The sequence below is a fragment of the Lipophrys pholis genome (genome assembly GCF_963383615.2).
Source record: "Lipophrys pholis genome assembly, chromosome: 1".
NCBI lineage: Eukaryota > Metazoa > Chordata > Actinopteri > Blenniiformes > Blenniidae > Lipophrys > Lipophrys pholis.
In genome coordinates, this window is record NC_137635.1 from 48,938,951 (window position 1) to 48,962,967 (window position 24,017).

Consider the following 24,017-nt stretch of genomic DNA (forward strand, 5'->3'; position numbering starts at 1 on the left):
ATTGAAGATGAACAAAATTAGGTTTGATGGTGATTTTTTTGGGGACTTTATTTCATCATGTGTCCACACCACATTTGGTAGTTGCTGTTTATTTGTGTTTTATGCAAAATAAATAAATAATATTACAGATTACTTCAAACCTTTATCATAAAGGATTGAAGAATTATCATAAAACTTCATTTTCCAGAGAAAAAAACACAATTTGAGTGATGTATTATTAATTGAAATATTTATTATTTGTATGAGCAAACTCACGAAACGACATCGGATTTCTTTTCGACCGCACCACGCACCACCGTGCACCTCTTCATGTAAAAACTACCCACGCCTGAGACTCTTTCCTCTCCCAGCTAACAGGTTCAATTCACTGATTCACCATCAGCTGCACTGCAGTCTGACTCACACTTTCTGTCTGCGGAGCACAAAGTGAATGCATGAAGAACACACTGGATGTACGAGTGGTTTTGCAGATGTGTTGCTCCTCCAGAACAGCCCGCATAATACTAAATATGGAAATATTTCTGCCAATAAGCAGGTACCTTTTTGGAGAAGTTGGAGATAAAAACCTCTTTTTCAAGGGACACAAGAGGTACAGCGATGCGCCATGAACGAGCAGCCGGAACTAACTAGTGACAGCTCCAGTTCAAGAATGGAAAATAAACTTGTATACAACTATTTGTCGATAGAGGTTTGAATTTGCCGAGGCTGTAGTGGTTTTTGCAGGCCAGTGCAGGAAAAAGGCTTTTTAATGGAAAAACATGAGCCTACACAGACATGGGAATAGTTTGAACAGGATACAGTATGTGTGTGTTTTGTAATAAAATAGACGAAGCTGCATTGATGTAAATGAATGACTGCGTGAGCGAATGTGTTCAAAATGTGCAAAACGCTGGTTCACAAGCACATAGATTGACTCCTGATTTTGAAATGATCGCATGAAAACACCAGCTATGCAGATACATGCAGATCATCAGTTCATTCAAAGAAACTATGTTCGGCTGAGATCGGCTCCAGTGCCTCCTCCGGGGATCCAGGTCAGCTGCATTAATTGGTCTTGTAGCTCAATGGATAGATGGATCAGGAATCTTAAAAATAAAAAAAGACATGTAGGCATCGTAGCTCCACCGTGAAGCGATGGGACAATCTCGTTTTCTATTATATCAGGTAGATGATCGGTGCCATGTGTTTAGAAAACCCATGGCACCAGGATGATGCATGGGAATAAAACAAGATGGCGGAGGCAGCGTGATGCGTCGTGCGATGTTCTGCTGGTTCACCAATGGGGACGTTACTTTCGACACGGAAATGGTTTTCCCTGTTTCACTCCGTGACTCGAGGGAAAAATGGTTCGGGAATAGCCCGAGGAGCACAACAAGTACAACAGCCTAAAAAATGAGGAAACCAGTCTGGAGATGAAATAAATGCAGTTCCCGGGTTACTGAGCTTTGTCTGTCTGTCTGTGATTCTTCTCCGCAGAAAGCTTTAGACATGAGGCGAGAGGAATACGAACGTCTGCCCGGATGGAAACAAGTCAACTTGAAGAAGGCGAAAGGACTGTTTTAAGCAAGTTTTTAAAGTTTATATTTATCAGAAGCAGAAGATGGCACGTGAAGCGGTCAAAGGTCGGACTCTTGGAACCGAGTTTGGTTTTCTATTTTTATTTTATTTTTTTTGGTGGGAACACAGCAGAATCAGACGAACATGAGACTGGAGACGCACCCGCCTCGCTTATTGTCATGTCTTGTGGTTTTACTTCTCAACTACAATAAATGGAGGCAGATTTTTTTTCCGGGGGGACGGGGGGTGGGGAGGAGTGACACTTTGGTTTATACTTGGTTGTTTGGTGTGTCTGGAATCTCTTCCCGGGCCCTGCAGTCACCGCTCACGGACTCGAGAATGGGGGGGGTTAAAAAAAAAACAACAGGAAGTGCCATGCTGTGGTTGTGTGCGACTGTATATAATGTTTGCGTGTTAACGTTTTATCTGTGTACATGTGTGCGTAGGTGCGTCTGTGACTTTGTATCTATGTATAAAAAAAAAACAAAAAAAAAAACCCCTCCGCGGCGTCGGATGTTTGCGAGGAGAGATTTCTTCCTCCCGCAGCGTCCGGACGCCGTCGGGCCTCGGAGGAGACTCGTGTCGCTCGCCTGTGCTGCACTGCTGAATTGACTCGGACTGACGAAGCGCGGCGGCGACGGTGGCTGCGATCCACAGGTCCCGACTTTCTGATGAGCAGGCAAACCGCAGCTTGATGAATCTGAATGTATAGTGCCTTGCTTTTTGTGTACAGTTTATATACAGAAATTCTAGTCTGCATTTTTAAAGACTTTCTTTGTGATATAACACATAGTGAATTAAATCACAATTAATGCTCAACTCGGCGCTTTGAGTCCGTGTTGTTTTTTTGCTGCACGTCTGATATTAACAGAGTCGTCTACGCCTTTGCGGGAGGGACGCAAGAGATGAATGCAGGGGCTTAAAGCGTGGACATTATCAGCCGTAAAGCAAATTAAAACTTAGGGCAGAAACATGATAGAGCAAACCTGACTATCAACATTAGCCTCCATTGTAGAAAAAGGCCCATTTCTCAACATAGAACACAAGGAGAACCTGCATGACAGAGTAGCTGGACTTTCCTTGAGGGAAGAGAGGTGGTTTTTGTGTACAAATCATACTTTTGCAGAGTAAAATGCACGTTATTTGTATTTTCTTTTTTAATTGGGCTTCTTGCTTTAGTGATGACGTGTTTCTGTTATATTATTGCTGATTTCTATAGCTGCAGCAGTGCTAAGAGGTTGATCTATTCAGGCAGGACACCACTGAAAGCTTGGGCGTGAAAATTACACAGCTTCCCTCTGAGAGAAGTATTGAAAAGCAACTTTTTAAGAGGAAACAATACATGAAATTCTAAAAAAAAATAAAAATAAAAAAAAAGGCCAAACTGGTTGTAATTCAAAACACATTAAAATAACATGAAAGTCCCAAAAAAATTGAAGAATTTAGAAACAAATCTAAAACTAAAAACATAGAACAGAAAAAAATTGTTTGTAAAATATCAAGAGATAAAGACATGGGGGGGGGGGGGGACCGGACCTTTCATGAATTAAAAATTAAATAGACTGAACAGGTGTGATGGCATAACCGAGTTCAAGCATTGCATGAGAATTCATCTGCAAAGCCCAGTTATCTGGTAGTCAGAGTGATTGATGAGGCGCAGGTGAGTGCGAAAACAGGAAGAGACGCACGAGGCCATGTGCGCAAAGTGAAACAGGAAGCGAAGCTCCAAGCAGATCATTAAATCACCATCACTTCACTGATTGCACGAGATCTCCACTTTTGAAAAAAGCAGCTTGAAGATAGCGAGAGATATCGACTGACGTTGGGTTTTAATGACTGAATAGGACCAACCATTACAGGGATTCAATGTGAAATCAGGGTCACCTGTGACGTCAGATTTAGCTTGAGCTCCATCGTGTGGCCGTTTGAAGAATTGCTGCATTTTACCAACAAGTGTTGACAGGTCAACGCAATGAAGTCTTCCTAGTAAGACTTTTAATGAAAACGGCAGGACGGTTGTGGTCAAAAGCCAAAATCTACAAACACATCAGCAAGTAGCAGTCTTTTGTACTTTTATTCAAGCAGTATACGTTGTGCACTCAGGTTGGCTGTACGGAGTCATTTGTAATGTTTTTGGAGAATGAAAGAGACTTTGTAACGTCTTGGCTTCCTTGATGAAAGGAAATATTTTTATCAGTAATTTACTTTAACTTTCAATGGTGATTGCATCTATAGCTTTGCCATGGTTGGTGGATCATCACAACTCAGATGAGTTTTGAAGAACTCCTGGACCTTCTTCCACAGGTGGACCTCAGCCGCTGAGTGGGAGCTCGGCTCACCGCCCCACACCACTGGCTTGCTTACAAGTGAGTGAAAGCTGGAGGGGCAGAAGGGACCATATGGTGGTTCTAAGTAATGCCCGGCTCCAGCGTAACACACACTCTCAAAGTTCTCCTTCCCATGATGCTTCAGTCTATCCACCATCTGCTCCATGAAGGCCTTGCTGTCCCAGTTGAGGTCATCTTCAGCGGCCACGAAGAGAAAATGTCCCTTGGCTTGTTCAATGGGGATCAAAGTATCCTTGTTCTCCTCCGCTAAAGGACTGAAAATGCAATATTTACCCACGTAGGCTCCAGACTCAGTGGCTTTTAATTTATTTACATCGGCCAGTAATGGAGGGAGGATTTGGTCTCCCTTAGAGAGAAGGGGGAACCCCGTGTTGGCAGAGCAACCGTTGATCCACACTACAGCCTCAACATCTGGTAGAAAGGAGGCGATTGAAAGTGCCACATCCCCACTTTTGGAAAGCGAAATTAATCCAACTCCTTTACTGCCCACCTGTGAATCAACACACAAATTAAAGAACGAAAAAAACCAAACGAAACATCTTTTATTGATCCCCTTGAGATCGCTGCATTTAACTCATCTTATTCACAGTTCATCTAAACCACACAGACCAGGAGCAGTGGGCAGCCACAGTGCAGTCCCTTGGTAGATCTAGTGTATAAGGGTATTGCTCAAGGACCCACAGTGTAACCTGTTGGCAGTGGGCTTCAAACCTGCAAACTTCTGAACCCACCACCAGCGACTTTTTACAGTTGCTTGCGATGCTGGAGGGATTGGTTGGACACTATTTGAAACTTTAGCATCGATACTGACGGTTGAAAAATGATGTTACGTTCAGGATGACAATCTTTAAAATGCGTCACAAAGATCCCTGCACATTTCTACTCAAGTATTCTTCAGTCATCTCACCTTGTCTTGTCTTCTTAAAAACCTTATTGCTTCTTCAAAATAGTCTAAATGGATACCGCGGATTTCCTTTGAAATGTCATCGGGGCCGTAAAGTGAAACTGTCAGAACTACAAAGCCTCGGCTGGCAAGAAGAGAAGCTCTTTTCTCTGACAGGCCTCCGCCCAGGGTGTAGATATCCAGCACAGCAGGGAAAGGACCATTTCCTACAAGACAAAACACGTTTCCTTCATTTTAATGTTTAGAAGTTGAAGAGAATCAAGCAGCATTTCAGAGTCCAGGAGGAAAAGATTCAATGTAAGCGACGACGTAGAAAACTTTGCATTATCTGTATTATAATACAATAAATTGCCCCTGATACAAATAAGAATTAAATTAAAGGGGACATATCATGCTAAATCCACTTTTTTAGCCCTTAAATGCATTTTGTTGTATATTTAGAGTGTTTAGAAGTACAGAAAAGTTCAAAGTAGTCTCTTCAGGTGCTCCGTTGATATCTTTATAATCTGTTTTGGTCATATTTTGCGATCGGTTTCGATTTTTCTATTCTCTAATACGTTTTTTGAACAATGACGTCACAGTATTCGCAGCGGAACTGCCAAATTAGGACATCGACACTTCGAGCAATCCGCCATTTTTGTTTCTCGCTGCAATTTTGTAGTCCAACCGAAGTTACGAGAGGATAAGTCGAAATGTTCGGTTGTTGGATGTAGTAACCCACAAGCTTCGTTACACCGTCTCCCAGCATCAGAACCTTTTCGAAGTGCCTGGTTGAGTTTTATTTTTCACAGAAATGTACCCACATCTGTGGGTAAGGTCATTTTTGTGTGCGCGAAGCACTTCAAGAATGACTGCTTCAGCAACCTCCGCCAGTATAAAGAAGGATTTGCCGAAAGACTTCGTCTGATTGAGCGGACAGTTCCTTCTATCTATGGAGACGACGAACAGAGCACTTCGGTAAGCTGTATATAACGCTAAAAAGTGTGATGATAAGACGTCCCTGTCATTGTTTTGTTAGCATTAGCAGTTGCACCGTCTTCATATGTTAGCGCTGTGTGCTCTTTTTAGATTATAATGTAGCTTCTGTGTTAAATAGTCGTTGTAATACAGGCAGTATTGTAGTAGTGGGCATGGATGGAGAAGTTAGTGTAAATATAGTAACACACCATTGCGTTACATCCATATGAAGACGTTGTTCTGCAGCTGCATCATCGTCATTTTCATCTCGCTCCGCCGGGTCCGACTCTGGCTCCAACATGTATGGCTGGATGGACAAATCTTCCGTTGTTGACATTTTGTAAATAATGTGTGAATATAAAGTTTCTGCGCCGCTAGATAATTGTATCTGTTCTATCAAACTACAAAGATGGCCGAACAGGGTGACGTTGAACCGAGTGTCACCTCTGCAACCTGGAGAGGAGGCGGGGTATGAAGTGTCTCATTTGCATTTGAAGAGACCGCCCCAAAACGAGTTGCTCTCAGAAGCACATCAGAAAAGGGGTTGAAAAGGGGCCTGTGGAGCTATAATAATGAGGAATTCAGACCCAAGCATTGCAGTTCCGCTTTATATAGACCACAACTGTATGATTTATATGTAAAAAGGAAGGATTTAAAAGCATGATATGTCTCCTTTAAGTGTTCAATGTTCGTTGGGCTGTGGTTGCCCTGTGTCGGGCTGGAACCTGATGTCAGATGTGGCAACTCAGATCTTCAGTTCTCAAAGTATCAGCCAGTTGATTTACTGGAGAGTGTTTTGAGTTTTGGTGACTGAGTTATGTCATCCAGTGCTTGAAGTTAATTCTCTTCTAAGCCTTTTTGTTTCTAGTTTTGCACAAAATGGCAAATGAGCTGTGGTCAGTGAAATAAGTAAGATCATTTAATGGCATGGACAAACCTGGAGGAGTGAACAACACTCCATTAATGTTGCCTTCGCTGACAGGGACTCGGCTGACCCCGTCTTTCATAAAAAGCCTCTCATTGGTCGCCTCTGCCAGCATCTTGCCTTCCCCTTCCTCATGCACAGAGAACTTCACCACATGGGGATGCAGCGAATTCGTTTTCATAAATTTTCTGTGCGGGATGTCTGGTCTCATCGACCACAGCAGGCCCATGGGTTCCACCCCGACGTAGCTCCCGTGGAGCGAGGGGTCTCTGTTCAGGTCGATCTCGCCTCTCTCATCTGCTCTGTAGGTGGCCGCGGAGCTGAACAGTACGTTCTTCTGATCGACGGATCTGGCTCTCACAGTGACCACCTGCTTGGACCTCAGGCCATCCATCTTCACCTGGACCAGCTCGTCGAACATACAGCGTGCTCTAGGCAGCAGCCGCAGTCTCACTTGGGAGGCCATGTTTCCAAAAGTTATCGTTCTTTGCTTCAAATGTTCAGGCTGTTTTCTGAAAAAGAAGTGGGACAAAGTCTGGGGGACACATACTGAATTACAGACCTGGCTCCGCACTCTGTCAAATGTCCTGGTTAGCGGCAGCCGGCAGGTACTCGCATAGTCGGCAATACAAGGAGACCAAATGCAGTTTTGTTAGCAGTTCTCCAGCTGGTCCCGAGCAGCCGGGACACCAGGCCGGCTGAGTGACAGTGAAGGAACCGTAATTGTCAGCATCATCAACCCGTTCATAAATATAAATGCTTTTCCCCACTCTGCAACACACCCACTGAGGAATCCATAGTCCCAAAAGTAATGTTAGAGACACCAGGGAGTTTGATAAGACGTATGCCAAAAGGCCTGAGCAGCTAACATTGAGTCTGGTGGTAGTTACACTAGATTATATCAATTGGAAGCCACAAAAAATTGATGTATCGGTGTGTGAGTTTGCAAAAAAACTGTGTCAGACTCATTTCTCTGGCCCCTTACCTGACATTCGGTGTTGATAGCTGTTCGGGCTGTTTTCTGAAAAAGAACATGGGAAATTATATAAATCATACCGGGTTTTAAAATGTCCCCACTCTGGGACCCGTGTTTGAAAAAAAAAAGAAAAGAAAAGTTTTCGGGCTTCTAAAATGCCGCCTCGTGTGGACGATCGGCCAAAAACTGCCCGTTTGTGAACCGGCATTCTCCTGTGGAAGGCCCTCGACTGGACCGAGCGAGAGAACATGACACACAGCACAGTGTGCAGTAAACAAACAAAGCCAACGCTAAATGAAGCACACGCCAAGCGGAAAGAAAAAAAATCTCGTGCTGTTCCTTAAATACAGTTTTGACAAGATTCCCATTGTTGTGATTTCCCCCTTACTGCATTTAAGTTAAATATTAGCATATATTGATGTAGTATGAACAAGAATATTCTAAGTTCCAATGTGTTGCACAGCGTTTGAGGGAGTTGCAGAAGCATCAGTCAGAACAAACAGGGACTGTGCTGTGGAATTAGGGTAAAGAGCATAAAGGAGCACGGGTGGAGCCAGATGAGTTGGCTGTGCCAAGTTTCACTGTTCAATGTTCACAGTGTTCACTGCTGACCTGCTGCTGACCTGCTGAGTAAAGCAATTCTAGAGAGAGTTTCCGTCAGACACTTATGTCGTTGGCGCAAGAGTACTGCGTGTGGATCACAGCTGATCAGGAGTTTAGAGCAAGACGTTTGCTCTGTCTCCCGAGTATTTTTTTTGCTGCCCCACCTTCTTTGTGAAAAGATAGATTTAGCTCTTTTATGAACTTTCTCCCAGAGAAATTGTAAAACCAAGACAATTTCCCTATTTTCGTACCTGGAATTATCCCTCCAAGGTTGACTTTATACGCTAAAACTTACGACATGGGTCATTTAATACTGCACTGACTGGAAAAGAGTATCATTGTTTACTATATTAACAGAGAACACTAAACGATGTCTCCTACCTGGTCTCGTCCCTGAACTTGTGACAGAGCTGAACAGCCACTCCGTTAAAGCGGCTCGCGCTCACCCTACAGTTTATGTTATGTCACCGGATGGGGCGGGGCTTTGAGCAAGGGTCACACCATAAACATTTGTCTATGGGTTCACACAACATGGTACGTCAGCGCGTGCAAGCCTGCAGCCGAGTGACAGCAGTCACGATCTGACACATGTTCGTCCAACAAGACGAAAAACAAAGACTCACAAGAGCTCTGATCCTTTAAAATTTTGCGTGAATGTGGTGGTTTGGAAGTGCAGGACAGTTTCGGTTTTTTAAACTCTGCTGTCGTCGCTCTAAAGGAGGTCGGGCATCAGTTGACACGGGAACCAATTATTCCGAAACACAGTACTGGCACCAAGCAAACGAAACAACAATTGTTTAAGTTAAGTGATCGTCAGATTCAGTGGTGTGTTTAGATGTCATAGCGTGACATGCAGATAAGAAGGTTCTGGTAATCATCGTTAGGAATGTGTGTGTGTGCGTGGATGTCTGTGATAGATTTGCGATGGTTGGTATGGAATCACAGGAGTTCTGTTCAGGGTGACTAGTCGATACCTGATCACACGATTGATTCCTGCTTGAAGGACGGCATGTTGAGCAATATTTGTTCATGCCAATAGACGGCACTGTTACATTAAGAATAAGTTTGAAGTATTTCATTTTTTTTTTCCTTTTACACATTTCTTATTTCTTGTGCAATATTGTAAATATCATTTTTGGTTTGGTAACAAAAGTATTTTGTTTGATTAAGAATCCGCTGGTTATTTTGGTTTTTGGTGTAATTAGAGCATGTCCACTCATCGTCGTATTTATATTTCCGGGTTTACCGATGAACGAGACGGCATTTGGGATTTGTGAGAAAACATATGTTCGCTGTGTGACTAAGGCCTGCATACAGTGGATTAGTAGCCTCTTCTCAATTCCTCCACGTCCGTCATATTTAACTTTCCCTCTTTTACTTCAAATAAATATGCATATACGTCATAGACATAAACACTAACATAGCGCTAACATAGACTAGACTGGAAAGGCCTTCAGCTTTGGAAAGTAGGATTCTACCTGAGATTGATAAGTCTCTTTGAATCTCTTTTTATTCTTTGCACGAGAGGATTAAAGTTTTCGTTTTGTCTTTGGTTTTCATCTTTCATAATAATAACAAGTCTACCATTCTCGATAGAATTTGTCAAGATTTGCATAGGTAAAAGAAATAAGAAGGCGGAAATCGGGCATCCTTGGAGTATTCAACGTTCAATATTAAATCTCTGAGTTGTTCCATGGGGTCATTTTATAGAGCTGTTTCCGAAGGCATATAAAGAACAAGAAGATTTTTTAAAAGGCTAGCCAAACTGATATAGATCTAGAGTTCTAAACAGAAATTCATGTTCACCTGAATCGAAGGCTTTTTGGAAATCTAAAAAATAAAATGAATCTGTCTTTTGAAATAAGATACATTAATATGTCAAGAATTAGTCTTATATTGTCAATAATATATCTGCAAGTCATAAAATCTTTTTGAGATTCTTCAATTACATCGTTCAATACTTTTTTTTTTTTTTTTTAAATTTGTAATCATTAAGTAGGGTGATGGGATGCCAATTGTCTAAAACTAAAGGATCTTTTTGAGGTTTTGGAATTAAAGTGATTAATCCTTCCTTGACATAGTGTATGAGGAAGCTGTTCTTTTTCAATACTTCCTAAAAAAAAAAAAAAAAAAAACTTTTGATAAAAAAGGGCACAAGCTGAGTAGAAAAGATTCTGTCAAATTCAGAGCTTCGCCCATCCGTGTCAGGAAATTTATTTTACTTGAGCGATTTCTTCTAGCGTAATTGGTGGATCACAAATTTATTAGATTCATCAATAGTTTTAACATTACAGGGATCGATTGCATCTCCCTGATGGCACACATGGCTCTATTGCAGCTGATTTTTTTTATGGCTGAATTTTTTTGCAGCAAAATCTTTTGACGCGTTGACTTGATTTACACAGAGTTTTTCTTAGATGTTGAAAAAAAAAAATCTGAAGCAAAAAAATAATAATTCTGTACTTGAAATTCAAAGGCTTTTAAAATTCAAAGTCTGATTTCGATGGTTAAAAAATAATTTCAGAGCTAGAAATTCAAATTCAAACTCTGATGGCCCAGATATACTTCCATACACTTCTACTGCACCTACTGAGGTACAGGGCAGCGGAGTGGTATGCAGCCAGAATGGAAGAGCCTGTTAGACTGCAGTCGGGGCAGCGAGACCCTGGCTTTACAGCTTCGATTCCTGTCAAGGCAGACCTGCAATCCATCACAGCCCCAAAAACACACATCAGTTTATCTCCACTTTTGCCGAGTAGCACACGAGCCTCAACACTGGGTTCAAACTTGATCTTCTTCTCTCAAAGTGGGGTGTATATGTAGGTACAAATAATTCTATTTTCTTTCAAAAGAGGCTGAGGTGACCTGAGGTGACCTGAAATGACAGAAAGAGCGCAATCGAATTCAGGCACACATTGACTAGCAGCAGCTGCTTAACAAATATTTAAACAGGTTGTTCTACCTTGTAAAACACTAAGCTCTCACTTATCGCTTGCATCAAGGACGAGCAAGCAAGTTCTGTTTTATTTCACGGTGTTTTGTCACCAAGTTGATTGGAGGAGGTGAGGACATTTATTCTGACTATGAAACTCTATAAAATGTATTGTAATGACCCAAGTGTCAATTATTGTTCATTGTTGTGTTAAACTGTGTTTAATCATTACTCTTACTGTTCATGTTGTTGCGGTTGCTATTGTGATTGGATTTTGTGGGCACCTGGGAGGAGGGGCAAGGATCAGGGGATGCTGGGGAGGCTGTCGGCAGAGGTGCCAGGGCTAATAAATGACTGGATGTGTTTTTCGGGTTGTTCTGCGGTTTTGTCGTCGTCGTCAATATAGTGACTTATTCTGTTCGAAGTTAACGACGAATTGACTGCCAGTTGGTGTGTGATTTTGGGGACCATGAGAAAACATTACAGTATATTGGGTACTATAATTGTACCCAGTGGTGCAAAAAAGGGGTGGTTGGCTTAAAGTCACTTCTGGTTTGTTCGAGTGTGGTACTACGAGATGTCGAGATGACGAGAACGACGGGTGAGTCCCTGATGATTAATTCTGTAACAACTCTTCTGATTTACCAGTTTGAAAGGAGAAATCTGTCTGAAAAGCTTCAGGTCAGGTTTAACGTTTGCCATTATAGCTATTTTTAAATGCGCACAAACAGAAATGTGTTTAGAATTTTGCAAATGTGTCCAGGTTTGTTATTGTATATAAATGACAGATATGCTCGTGTTTATTAATGATGAAAATCTAACAGCGAAAAAGTGTTTTTTGAGGTGGCGATGGATTGGTCTGAAAATATACCTGATATTCCTTTAGTGTTCCCTAAACTCGGACTGACTGTCATTTCAAGTAAACCAGCCCCAAAACACATTCATTTTCTAAAAGGGACTAATAAAGCCTATACTTGTATTTGATTAGAATTTTTAAAAAAGGCAAGATTGTTGTAACGTGGTTTATAAATGCACTGCATTTAAATGAAGTTAAAATTGGCTGACATCGAATGATAATGACGAGCCCCTCCTAAGAAATTTGTCACTACTGGTATGCACTACATGTGGCGCATGGGGTGCCGCGCCGGAGGGGCCGCCAAATTGATGGAAGGAAAATGATGTGTAAATGATATGATCAATAACAGAGGCACTGATTAGGCGCCCCTCCGCTCCTTCACCTTCCCTCCAACCGCTCCCCACCTGCCCCAAATGACCCAAAATAACTCCATGCAGGACTACATTTAGTTCTGTACACAATCTTCTCCCGGCTTAGTTGTGTTTAGCTCGCGAGTAGAGCGCTGTCAAGTCCACTGGCGTCTACGTTCACTTTGAGTCAGGGAATTGCATTTCCAGAATCTTCTAGAGGGCGCTGTGATAATCGTCTGTTGAGACGTCGGCTGCTGTGTTGATTGTAAATCAACTTCCACTGAGCTGTGAGAATGTACAATCTGCTTTCTCTCTAAAAGAAAGAAAGCTAAGCAAAGCAGAGAGGAAGCAACAAACCGTCTGTGCAGTAAGAAAGCTGGAAGGAAGCCGCTTTGAGTGTTGGTTATTGATATATGACCAGCCGACCCAGTCTCACGGCAGTTTGTGAAATGGTCACGAAATTTAATAATTTCATGTTACACATAACGAATTTCAAACTAATGCATTTCAATTGAACTTGAATCTTTTGTGTCTGGGCCATGCTTTTTTTCCCGATTAGACAGCGCAGTGTGATGTTTTTGTCTTGCTTTTCTTCCAACAATCAGGCATTAACTAATTTTGTGAACACCTGCTTTTGGCAGTTACCGCTTGTTTCACTGCACAGAAGGGCCGCATCCCTTCAAATATAGAAGGCAAAACAGTATCCCGGAATTTCTGGATGAAGTGAAGAACGATGGTGATCTTAGTGGGTCTGTAGCGGAGCCGGCGGGGGGGCATAGTAGTTGCGATAGTTGTAATCGCAACATTGCGAAATACTGGCGGCTCTGAACAGTCAACACCGTCATGAGGGAGCGTCGCCATCCAAAAGAGGAATGGTGCCGTATCTCCTCATCAGACCAGGTTTTACTCCCAAACCGCTCCAACTGTTAATGTACACACCATCAAGACATCCAGCGGTTAAATGAGGAAATACGTTGTCAACACCGAATGTCAGGTAAGGGGCCAGAGAAATGAGTCCGACACAGTTTTTTGCCAACTCACACACCGATACATCAATTTTTGTGGCTTCCAATTGATATAATCTGGTGTAACTACCACCAGACTCAATGTTGCCTGCTCAGGCCTCTTGGCATACGTCTTATCAAACTCCCTGGTGTCTCTAACATTACTTTTGGGACTATGGATTCCTCAGTGGGTGTTCCATCAACGGGTTGATGGTGCTGAGAATTACCGTTCCTTCACTGTCACTCAGCCGGCCTGGTGTCCCGGCTGCTCGGGACCAGCTAGAGAACTGCTAACAAAACTGCATTTGGTCTCCTTGTATTGCCAACTATGTGAGTACCTGCCCGGCTGGCGCTAACCAGGACATTTGGCAGAGTGCAGAGCCAGGTCTGTAATTCAGTATGTGTCCCCCAGACTTTGTCCCACTTCTTTTTCAGAAAACAGCCTGAACATTTGAAGCAAAGAACGATAACTTTTGGAAACATGGCCTCCCAAGTGAGACTGCGGCTGCTGCCTAGAGCACGCTGTATGTTCGACGAGCTGGTCCAGGTGAAGATGGATGGCCTGAGGTCCAAGCAGGTGGTCACTGTGAGAGCCAGATCCGTCGATCAGAAGAACGTACTGTTCAGCTCCGCGGCCACCTACAGAGCAGATGAGAGAGGCGAGATCGACCTGAACAGAGACCCCTCGCTCCACGGGAGCTACGTCGGGGTGGAACCCATGGGCCTGCTGTGGTCGATGAGACCAGACATCCCGCACAGAAGATTTATGAAAACGAATTCGCTGCATCCCCATGTGGTGAAGTTCTCTGTGCATGAGGAAGGGGAAGGCAAGATGCTGGCAGAGGCGACCAATGAGAGGCTTTTTATGAAAGACGGGGTCAGCCGAGTCCCTGTCAGCGAAGGCAACATTAATGGAGTGTTGTTCACTCCTCCAGGTTTGTCCATGCCATTAAATGATCTTACTTATTTCACTGACCACAGCTCATTTGCCACAGATTACCATTTTGTGCAAAACTAGAAACAAAAAGGCTTAGAAGAGAATTAACTTCAAGCACTGGATGACATAACTCAGTCACCAAAACTCAAAACACTCTCCAGTAAATCAACTGGCTGATACTTTGAGAACTGAAGATCTGAGTTGCCACATCTGACATCAGGTTCCAGCCCGACACAGGGCAACCACAGCCCAACGAACATTGAACACTTAAATTAATTTTTATTTGTATCAGGGGCAATTTATTGTATTATAATACAGATAATGCAAAGTTTTCTACGTCGTCGCTTACATTGAATCTTTTCCTCCTGGACTCTGAAATGCTGCTTGATTCTCTTCAACTTCTAAACATTCAAATAAAGGAAACGTGTTTTGTCTTGTAGGAAATGGTCCTTTCCCTGCTGTGCTGGATATCTACACCCTGGGCTCAGGCCTGTCAGAGAAAAGAGCTTCTCTTCTTGCCAGCCGAGGCTTTGTAGTTCTGACAGTTTCACTTTACGGCCACGATGACATTTCAAAGGAAATCCGCGGTATCCATTTAGACTATTTTGAAGAAGCAATAAAGTTTTTAAGAAGACAAGACAAGGTGAGATGACTGAAGAATACTTGAGTAGAAATGTGCAGGGATCTTTGTGACTCATGTTTAGTCGCGCCGAACTATATCCCCTCAGACGGGGGAATCGGACCAGCTCTCTGTTACCAGGGCCAGGTTCTGACTGCCTATGGATCTAAAATACCCAAAAAGATTCAGTAGAACAATTAAGCTGGTGACGAGGAAACTCACCTAGCCTCTAACTGCCTACGTCCAGACGCCAATCCCGCTTTCTCTGACAATTAGCTCTGCTAAGAAGCCTCAGTAGCACAGCCAACCAGTCAGTCACGTCTGTTAACGGCAGCTTTTCTCTAAATGACTATGGCACTTGGTGTACGTTGCTAGGTTTAGTTTAGAGGTTAGGATAAACCCCAGGGATTAGTTTGTAACTTAGTTAACCGTGGACGAGAACAACCTTTAAGAACCTTTTATGATGTTGATGCACACAATCACTTAACCTTTTACTACCATTCAGAATTCAAGGAATGATGTATACGGATTTATAATAATAATAACCAATTGAAAATCCACAAAACAGTACTTTAAATGCAATGCTTATATTTATTGAGCATATTTTGGCAAGGGTTAAGCTACAGCACTTGATTCAAACTTATACAAATGGCGACAATGATTCAAAACTTTAATTACGGATAATACTTTGGATTAGGACTAATAAAACTGAGCTTTTCTAAATGGGTAACCTGATTGTTGTCCTCTGGAAGGGACTGGGCGTGGCAGCTTGGCCTTTGCTACCACGCTCGGTCCAGGCCTGTCTTTAGTTGATCTCCTTCAGAGGGCGCAAGAAACTCAGTAGAGAGTTCCAGTTGTACCAGGGAAAATCTTCCATCAACAGGGAGAGGGGTCCAGCCTCACTGCCAATCTTGGTTTCGCAAACGTTGTTTTGTAGCTGGGTAGGAAAGTCCCCAGTGAATAAGATGAGTTAAATGCAGCGATCTCAAGGGGATCAATGAAAGATGTTTCATTTGGTTTTTCGTTCTTTAATTTGTGTGTTGATTCGCAGGTGGGCAGTAAAGGAGTTGGATTAATTTCGCTTTCCAAAAGTGGGGATGTGGCACTTTCAATCGCCTCCTTTCTACCAGATGTTGAGGCTGTAGTGTGTATCAACGGCTGCTCTGCCAACACGGGGTTCCCCCTTCTCTCTAAGGGAGAACAAATCCTCCCTCCATTACTGGCCAATGTAAATAATATAAAAGCCACTGAGTCTGGAGCCTACGTGGGTAAATATTGCATTTTCAGTCCTTTAGCGGAGGAGAACAAGGATACTTTGATCCCCATTGAACAAGCCAAGGGACATTTTCTCTTCGTGGCCTCTGAAGACGACCTCAACTGGGACAGCAAGGCCTTCATGGAGCAGATGGTGGATAGACTGAAGCATCATGGGAAGGAGAACTTTGAGAGTGTGTGTTACGCTGGAGCCGGGCATTACTTAGAACCACCATATGGTCCCTTCTGCCCCTCCAGCTTTCACTCACTTGTAAGCAAGCCAGTGGTGTGGGGCGGTGAGCCGAGCTCCCACTCAGCGGCTGAGGTCCACCTGTGGAAGAAGGTCCAGGAGTTCTTCAAAACTCATCTGAGTTGTGATGATCCACCAACCATGGCAAAGCTATAGATAGAAATTAAACAGGGTGCTGGAAAAGAAATTAATATACCCGACAAAGTGTGTTCTATCTGAAATTGATTTTTATTAAGAATCAAGATTTTTCTCAAGAAATGTTCACTTTCAATTAAATGTTATTTATGTAGTGCCAATAACCAGACAATCATCTCAAGGCTCTTTTACAGAGCAATAGTGGGGCAAATAACAGAAAAATCATGCAAATTGTGATATAAGCACCACATTTGACAAGGTGGTTTCCTTCAGGGTCTACTGAATAAAGTTTGGCTGATGGGCCACATGAAAATCCAAGATGACTCCCATTTTTAAAGATGGCCACTTGGGGTTTGACATTGTACGTGGTAGCTTGTTGCCACTGCCACTGTTCCCATCACTATCAGTGCAGGGGTAGATCTTTTCTCTTGTAACTTGTATGATACAGTGCTTGATTCTTTCTTAGGGTTGCCCCTGTCCCAGTGCCATCCTCAAGCCTCCGGGGATCTATCTTGATTGGTAGTTCATTTGCTGCATGAAAAAAGTGTAATATTCTTTCCAAGGAGGCTGTATACATCCTCTGTCCTCGTGGCAGGATTTGCTACTGGAGATGTAAGAGGCTCTTTCTTCTCTGCTTGGCAAAGGCAACACTTGCTCCAATTGATCTGCCAAGATGGGTCAGATTTGGTGTTTGAAGCCATTCTGATAAACAGGGTCGAGAGTTGATCCTTTTACCACCCTGTATTATGGGCACTTTCTTATATGGGATACAACTAGGTTCATGAATGTCTGCCCTATACCTAGCCCAACTATTCGTCCAATGTCATTAAGTCCCGTGTGATCTGTACACCATCTGGATAACTTTGAAACCCAATTATCCTTGGCTTGGTTTTCCCGCACTTGCGCATCCTGTCAATTCAGGTGTTGTTGCTTAAACAGATGTGTGGGGTAGGTTAAGCAACATTTGAGACACTAAGTATGATACTGTTTCTTCCTTAGCTGACATTGAACCCCATGCTCAGTTTCTCAGCACCAATTGTCACAAGTTATGTACAAATACAATGAGAAGTTACCATACTGCAGAAGTAGCAGGAGGTAGCAAAACTAACAGAAATGGTGAAAATAACAACTGGATTCTTTTAAAACTAGCAACATTGGAATCAGCATGCAAGAAAACATAGTAATCAACACCAATATCACTCAAATCCATCAAATACATGTATTTCTATGGGGAAAATTACTTCAAAAAAGCATCTTGGTGGCCAGCTTGAAAAATAGCAGCCATCTTGGATTTTCATGTGGCCCATCAGGCAAATTTATTCAGTACACCCTTGGTAACCACTATGCCAAATTTGGTGCTTATGTCACATTTTGCACAGTTCCTGTGAAAAATTGCTGTTATCTGCCCCACTCAGAATAAACAAGCTGTTCCACATGCGTATATGTAGACTACGGTGGAAGGGAAGGTCTCCCTTTTATCAAGAAACCTCTGCAGAACCACGCTCCTGGGTGGCACTTATCTCCTGTTTCAGTTGGAAACTGAGAGAAAAGAACAGGACAATAACAAAGCCACAAGTCACAAAGAGAGGTTCATAAAAATTCTAAGTTAATCATTCACTGCAGAATTGAAGATATCAGGAAGGTCTGATTGCGAAAGTCCCATTCTGAGGGTGAATGTTCAGACTATAGAAAAGAGACAGAATGTTCGTGCCAAGTAATGGCCAAATATGAGAGAGGAGAGAAGAAACACTCTGCAGTAAAGTTAACCCTAACCCACGACAATGCTGCCAGGTAAAAATGCAAAACTTTCGTTTTGAGTTTCTGTTCCTAAAGTCTTTTCTGTTATCAAGTAAATCAAAAATATCACGATTTCTGTTTTTGGGGTCACTCCAAATAAATGTGATTCAGCATATCCATTTAACACAAAAAAGGACTTAAATCATTTAAAAGGCTGTATCAACATCAGTGGTTGTTCTTGCCAAAAAAGTAATATTAAACCAACTAGAGTACTCTGGAAGCAAGAACTAATCAAACCAAGCTTGTTTTCCTACAATTGAGTGATTTAATGTGAAGCATTCATCCAAAGGGTTTTCAGCTTCTTTTGATTTAAAGAGAATCCAACCAATTGTGTAATCATGGAGCCGAGCGGGATACAAACATGTACCTCACTTTGTTGTGTCTCCTCACAGTCAGCAATGAAGACAACAAGGACAGGAAACCAATGCTTTTCTTGAAGAAACTGTTTGAATTGGGAAGAAAAAAAAAAAGAAAAAAATGATATGCGATACATTAATGAGGGAGAGAGTCTCTAAAATTTCGGAATTATGATGTATTTTATGGCATTCCGACTAATAAATAAATACATTGCACGAGATGAGAACTGATCTGTAAGCAGAGAGCCACCCCCCTGCACACCGCTCTCTGCTCCCCTCAGTGTCAGCCACACCCTCACACCCTCACTCCCACAACTACCAACACACAGCCCCCCTGCTCCAGCCTGTCCTTCACAACAGCCCAGGTGAACAGAGAACTGAGGAGGCTAAAGGTCAGGAAGGCAACCGGTCCGGATGGCATCAGCTCCAGACTCCTCAGAACCTGTGCAGACCAGCTCAGTGGGGTCATGGGGCACATGTTCACAGCCCTGGAAGACGACCTGTGTGGTACCGGTGCCGAAGACCTCCCGCCCCAAGGACTTCAACCACTTCAGGCCGGTGGCGCTGACATCACACCTGATGAAGACCTTGGAGAGGTTAGTCCTTCTCCATCTGCGCCCCCTGGTGAGATCGATAGCTTTACTGCTTTGCGCTTTATTGAGAAATCTAGGGAGATTTCAGAAGATGTAAAGCTAGTGACGAATGGAGGCAGACCATTTTAACTGCCTTCACTCCAACATTTAAGGAGATAGAGAGGGTTTTTTCTTTTTTTTTGAATTTCCAATATAGTTTTGATATTTTACACACATCCTATGTTAATCTCAGGACGCTAGATCCAAGGATATCCAATACTCTCTCAAAATCTGACAATGAAACAGCCTTTTGTGGTGATCTGTATTGGTACTGGTTGTCAACAACATTTCATTTACTCCCCCACATCTAAAGTACCCTAAAGAAACTACCTTTATTATCTTGTGATTTTTAATTATTAGTAAAAGAGGCGGACAGTCTTCACAACAACAAAGGACATAATTTGTAGTTGAACACATTTATTCACGATACAATAAAAACACATGACGGGGATATGCGAGTCTTTCAGGTGTTGTGTGAGTGTGCACAGATCAGGGTGCACACCAAAAAAGATGGACTATGTGTTTTCAGGATGGGATCTCTTTTTTTTTTTTTACTTCTTTGTGCAGCACCAAGTGGACATATTAGGAACTGCAGATACTTTTGATAATATATTTACCATACAAAGTTGTATGACCATAGAAATACACTTCTCCTTGAATCTGTAAATATATTTGTGATTCCTCCTGATTTCACGTTCAGTGAACATGCATGCAGGCCTTGCGTTGCGGCCATGGATCCACTGTCAGAGCCAAAAAGTAGATTCGAGATGTCTGTTGCAGTCGTGGCTCTGTTGTCTTTTCAAGGGACCGGACAGGAAGCTAGATGCTCGGATTGTATTCACAACCATCGGGTGATGAGCAAAAGTCCTGGAGAAAGAAAAGTCCCAGAAGGACCGATTGACGGTTCCTGCAATTTGCGGTTTCTTCAAAAAATATGGTAGTTTCCATCCTGGAGCCACATTATTACTGAACCTAAAAATTAAACTCCTGCTATGAACCCGTTCATGTGTTTTTTACCTGATTATCCTATTTGATGTCCAACAAGCTCAAAAGATTGAAAATTCTCAACAACTATGAACAAAAGATTTTCTGACTTATATCATGAGTTATTGTATTCTTTAAAAGTAAATTACGCTATGAGTTTATTGGCATGTTTAACCTGTTTATTAGGTTCCTGTCGTTCCCATCAGAGCAGTGGACTCTATAACCTGGGTGTAATTTCTGCAGGATCACAGCTCAGGTGAGTTTTCAGGAACTCTTGGATCTTCTTCCAGAGATCTACTTCAGCAGCAACGTGGGCTTTGGGCTCGCCGCCCCACAAGACTGGGAAAGTGAGAAACCCATGTCGAGAAGAGGGACAGAAGGGTCCATAAGGTGGCTCCAGAAAGTGTCCAGCCAGAGGGTAACACACACTTTCAAAGTTGTTCTTCCTGTGGCGCTTCATTCTCTCCACCATCTCGTCCATGTAGCCTTTGCTGTCCCAGTTCAGGTCGTCCCCTGAAGCGACGAAGAGAAAATGCCCCTTGGCTTTTTCAATAGGGATCAGGCAGTCCTTGTTCGCCAGGGGATTTTCAGCAACGTGCTTGATGATGTATGTTCCTGACTCAGTTGGGATCACCCTGCTGAAGTCCAAAGGCAATGTTGAGAGGATCTGATGGTTTTCGAAAAATAGAGGAAAGCCCATGTTTGCACTGCTTCCATTGATCCACACTATGGCCTCAACGCCAGGCACAAAGGCAGCCAGGGACAATGCGATATCTCCTCCCTTTGATCGTGACACCAGGCCAACTCCTTTGCTGCCCACCTGTGACACAGCCATTAGAGAGCTTGAGGTGCAAGTTGAATGATTTGTCTGTGTGACATTAGAATTCTGACCACAAACTCACCTTTGGATGCTTCAGTAAGTAGTCAACTGCTTCTTTAAAGTGGTCCAAGTGCAACTCTGTGAGTTTGTATAGCTTCACATTAAACACGGCCACTGCGAGAACCACAAAGCCTTTGTTGGCCAGCAAACTGGCTCTTTTCTCAGACATGAAGGTGCTCAAGTCCAACACGGCAGGAAACGGTCCTTTTCCTGGAACACAGGCGACAAAACGAGGCATGATGGCAGGTTAATCATCACCAGACAGAGAGCATCCAGACTGTATGTATTTTATGAAGTAAATGTTAAGGTTGTGTTTTTCTTTATCTCCCACAAGGAGAAAGTGATTCGGGCCAAGTTTACACGATTCTACTCGTGTTCAAGTGAAAACAGAAAACTTTCATTGTGTTTCGGCTGTACGTTTACACAGTAAAACAGAGCTTGGAGCCACTGAAAAAACAAGTGGGGGAAAACAATAATGTTTTCCTCCGGAGTGTCATGACTTGGTAGTTTAATAGTTCAGATTCACCCCTAATAATTTAACTTGGCCATCTATCCATATAAATGGACATGTCCTTCACATTTTTAATGTTTGTGTAATGAAACCCCGCACACACATCCACACAGAGAACAATAGGCTACAAACAACCAACAGCACCCACTAGTGGCCCTACATGAAAACGACTTTTCACATTTCTGCGTATACAGATGTCGTTTTTAAAACGTTGATGCGTAAATGTAAAACTTTTCTGAAACACAAAGGAAATGTGGAGATGTTGTGCTAAATGAGTAGAAGAAATGAGTCAAAATCTATCCATTTTCTCCCGCTTATACGTTTCCGGGTCCCCTCCCCCCTCAGTCCTGGAAAAGCGAAGGCCTGACCAGGCCCGGTCGGCGGACAGTCAACTCTCCACCCCCAGGAGCCTCATAATCCCTCCCCCCCGAACTTGATAGATACACCCACACCCACACAGACACACTCACACACTTGAGGGGGGGAGTGATACCTCCCGGCCACCGCGAGATCCCATCCTCCACTAATCCACCAGCGAATGGGGAAGGAGCACCGCACCCCAGCCCCCCCAGGAGCTCTCTCACACACACACACACACACACACACACACACACACACACACACACACACACACTTGAAATTCTCAGCGTCGGGTTGGGATCTCTTCTTTGACTGAACGTGTGCAGCACCAAGTGGATATATTAGGAACTGCAGATGGTTTTGATCATACAATTACCATCTGAAGTTGTGTGAGCATAGAAATACAATTCTCATTGAATTCGTAAGTATATTTGTGATTCCTTCTGTCATTAGTCTTTTTTTATGATAAAGATCTGACTTCATATTTTGTCACAATTGCATTTCAAAGTAATTTTTCTGAAAACATGGGAAAACCTGCAATATCTGCCTAAAAAAAAAGATGATGATTACAGTCACTGTGTTTGCTTTATCACGCTTTGACTGAATAGAGAGGCAGGGAGAACCTGGGGGTGTAAAGAGGATTCCACGGATGTTTCCCTCTGTGACAGGAACTCGACTGACCCCGTCTGCAATCAGAAACCTCTCATTGGTTGCCTCGGCCAGCATCCGGCCCCCCCCTTCCTCATGCACAGAGATCTTCACCACCTGAGGGCTGAGTGCTTGACTTTTGAAAAAACATGAGTGCAAGGTTTCTGGACTGAGCGACCACAGCAGGCCCATGGGCTCCACTCCGACGTAGCTCCCACTGAGCGATGGGTCTCTGCTAAGCTGGATCGCTCCGCTCTCGTTGGCTTGGTAGACGGCAGACGAGTTGAACACCATCCCCTTCTCGTCTGTCGATCTGGCCTTCACAGTAACCACCTGCCTCGACCTCAGCCCGTCCACCTTCACCTGGATTGGCTGGTCGAACAGACACCAGGCCCGAGGGTACAACAGCAGTCTCACTTGTGATGTCATGTTACCTGAAATACAGGGGGGTCTCAGTAATTATTAAACAGAAAATTTGAAAAAAACTTTAAAAAAACATAGCATGGGGGGTATATATGTGTGTGTGTAAATATATATATACACACTCATTGAAACAGTGTCACACAACAAAGGAACAAATTGATGAAAGCTGAAAACATTATTAGTGTACAGTGTTTGTTCAATTGACTCAGAAGGTTTGACCGTTTTGTTTGCAGATGATCCCAGGCATTTGCTGCAGAAATTAACTTGCAACCAGAAGTAAGCTGGTGTGAACATTATGTCACATTATGACTGGGTTCATAGCTGTGGCTCTTATAACGTTTTCAAAATGCATATATACATGCCAGCAAAATGATCTAAAGCAGTGTTTTTGTAGGTTTCTACAGTGTGCGCCACCTGAGAAAATGTTCTCCACCACTATGACCAACCTGAACATGAAGTAGAGAGGGCCAGTTCACCAATGAGGATTATTTACTGATTATTTACCTTCCAGCCACACTACATAATACCATTTCAGCAGGCCTTCAAACACAAAAAGGATAAACATTAAGAATAACAGCTATTTCCATCAACTAATGATTCAAATTAATTTTTACATTGGACCACAAGTACCACAGCAGTTTGAGATTCAATGCTGTGGTAGTATTTCTAGGTAAAAGGTTTTGAATGGAGCAAAAATTATTCTTATTTACAGCAATAGAATAAACCTTTTCATGGTATTTAATGTTATGAAATCAAAGAGAATATCCACGGTGAGATGAGGCAGAGGCTTAAATGCTCCACTGCCTGAACTGAGTGATG

General features: G+C 42.9%; 4 protein-coding genes across 6 annotated transcripts in view; 2 read left to right on the forward strand and 2 right to left on the reverse strand.

The window, feature by feature from the left end:
• The window catches only part of svilb (supervillin b), a gene marked incomplete at its 5' end in the record, with an annotated part of 38,015 nt that extends 35,633 nt beyond the window's left edge, over nucleotides 1-2,382 (forward strand). Inside the window, one exon of the mRNA XM_080471103.1 lies at nucleotides 1,477-2,382. Coding sequence (XP_080327229.1) covers nucleotides 1,477-1,563 — 87 coding nt within the window. The 3' untranslated portion in view covers nucleotides 1,564-2,382. The remainder of the gene's footprint in view (nucleotides 1-1,476) is intronic.
• Nucleotides 2,383-3,368: 986 nt separating this feature from the next.
• On the reverse strand, nucleotides 3,369-8,760 carry LOC308107801 (acyl-coenzyme A thioesterase 1-like). Of its 3 annotated transcripts, none has more exons than XM_080460325.1 (5): nucleotides 8,652-8,760; nucleotides 7,677-7,712; nucleotides 6,704-7,389; nucleotides 4,813-5,015; nucleotides 3,369-4,395 (listed from the first exon to the last, which is right to left on the reverse strand). In XM_080460325.1, exons 3-5 carry the CDS (start codon nucleotides 7,155-7,157, stop codon nucleotides 3,787-3,789), a joined length of 1,266 nt encoding a protein of 421 aa, XP_080316451.1. In that variant the 5' UTR covers nucleotides 7,158-7,389; nucleotides 7,677-7,712; nucleotides 8,652-8,760; the 3' UTR covers nucleotides 3,369-3,786. The 3 variants fall into 3 exon arrangements, with proteins under 3 accessions (XP_080316451.1, XP_080316453.1, XP_080316452.1); XM_080460327.1 differs by having other exon boundaries at nucleotides 6,704-7,226; nucleotides 8,652-8,733; XM_080460326.1 differs by having other exon boundaries at nucleotides 6,704-7,203; nucleotides 8,652-8,730.
• A 2,772-nt stretch (nucleotides 8,761-11,532) lies between these two features.
• On the forward strand, nucleotides 11,533-16,923 carry LOC308107581 (acyl-coenzyme A thioesterase 1-like). Its single transcript, XM_080459987.1, has 4 exons — nucleotides 11,533-11,803; nucleotides 13,848-14,347; nucleotides 14,790-14,992; nucleotides 16,020-16,923. Exons 2-4 carry the CDS (start codon nucleotides 13,894-13,896, stop codon nucleotides 16,626-16,628), a joined length of 1,266 nt encoding a protein of 421 aa, XP_080316113.1. The 5' UTR covers nucleotides 11,533-11,803; nucleotides 13,848-13,893; the 3' UTR covers nucleotides 16,629-16,923.
• Nucleotides 16,924-20,593: 3,670 nt separating this feature from the next.
• On the reverse strand, nucleotides 20,594-23,204 carry LOC308114381 (acyl-coenzyme A thioesterase 1-like; the record flags this gene model as incomplete). The annotated part of the gene is made up of 3 exons (XM_080471230.1): nucleotides 20,594-21,196; nucleotides 21,279-21,466; nucleotides 22,751-23,204. The coding sequence occupies 3 exons, from the start codon at nucleotides 23,202-23,204 to the stop codon at nucleotides 20,594-20,596; spliced, it is 1,245 nt and encodes a 414-aa protein (XP_080327356.1).
• Nucleotides 23,205-24,017: the final 813 nt, after the last annotated feature.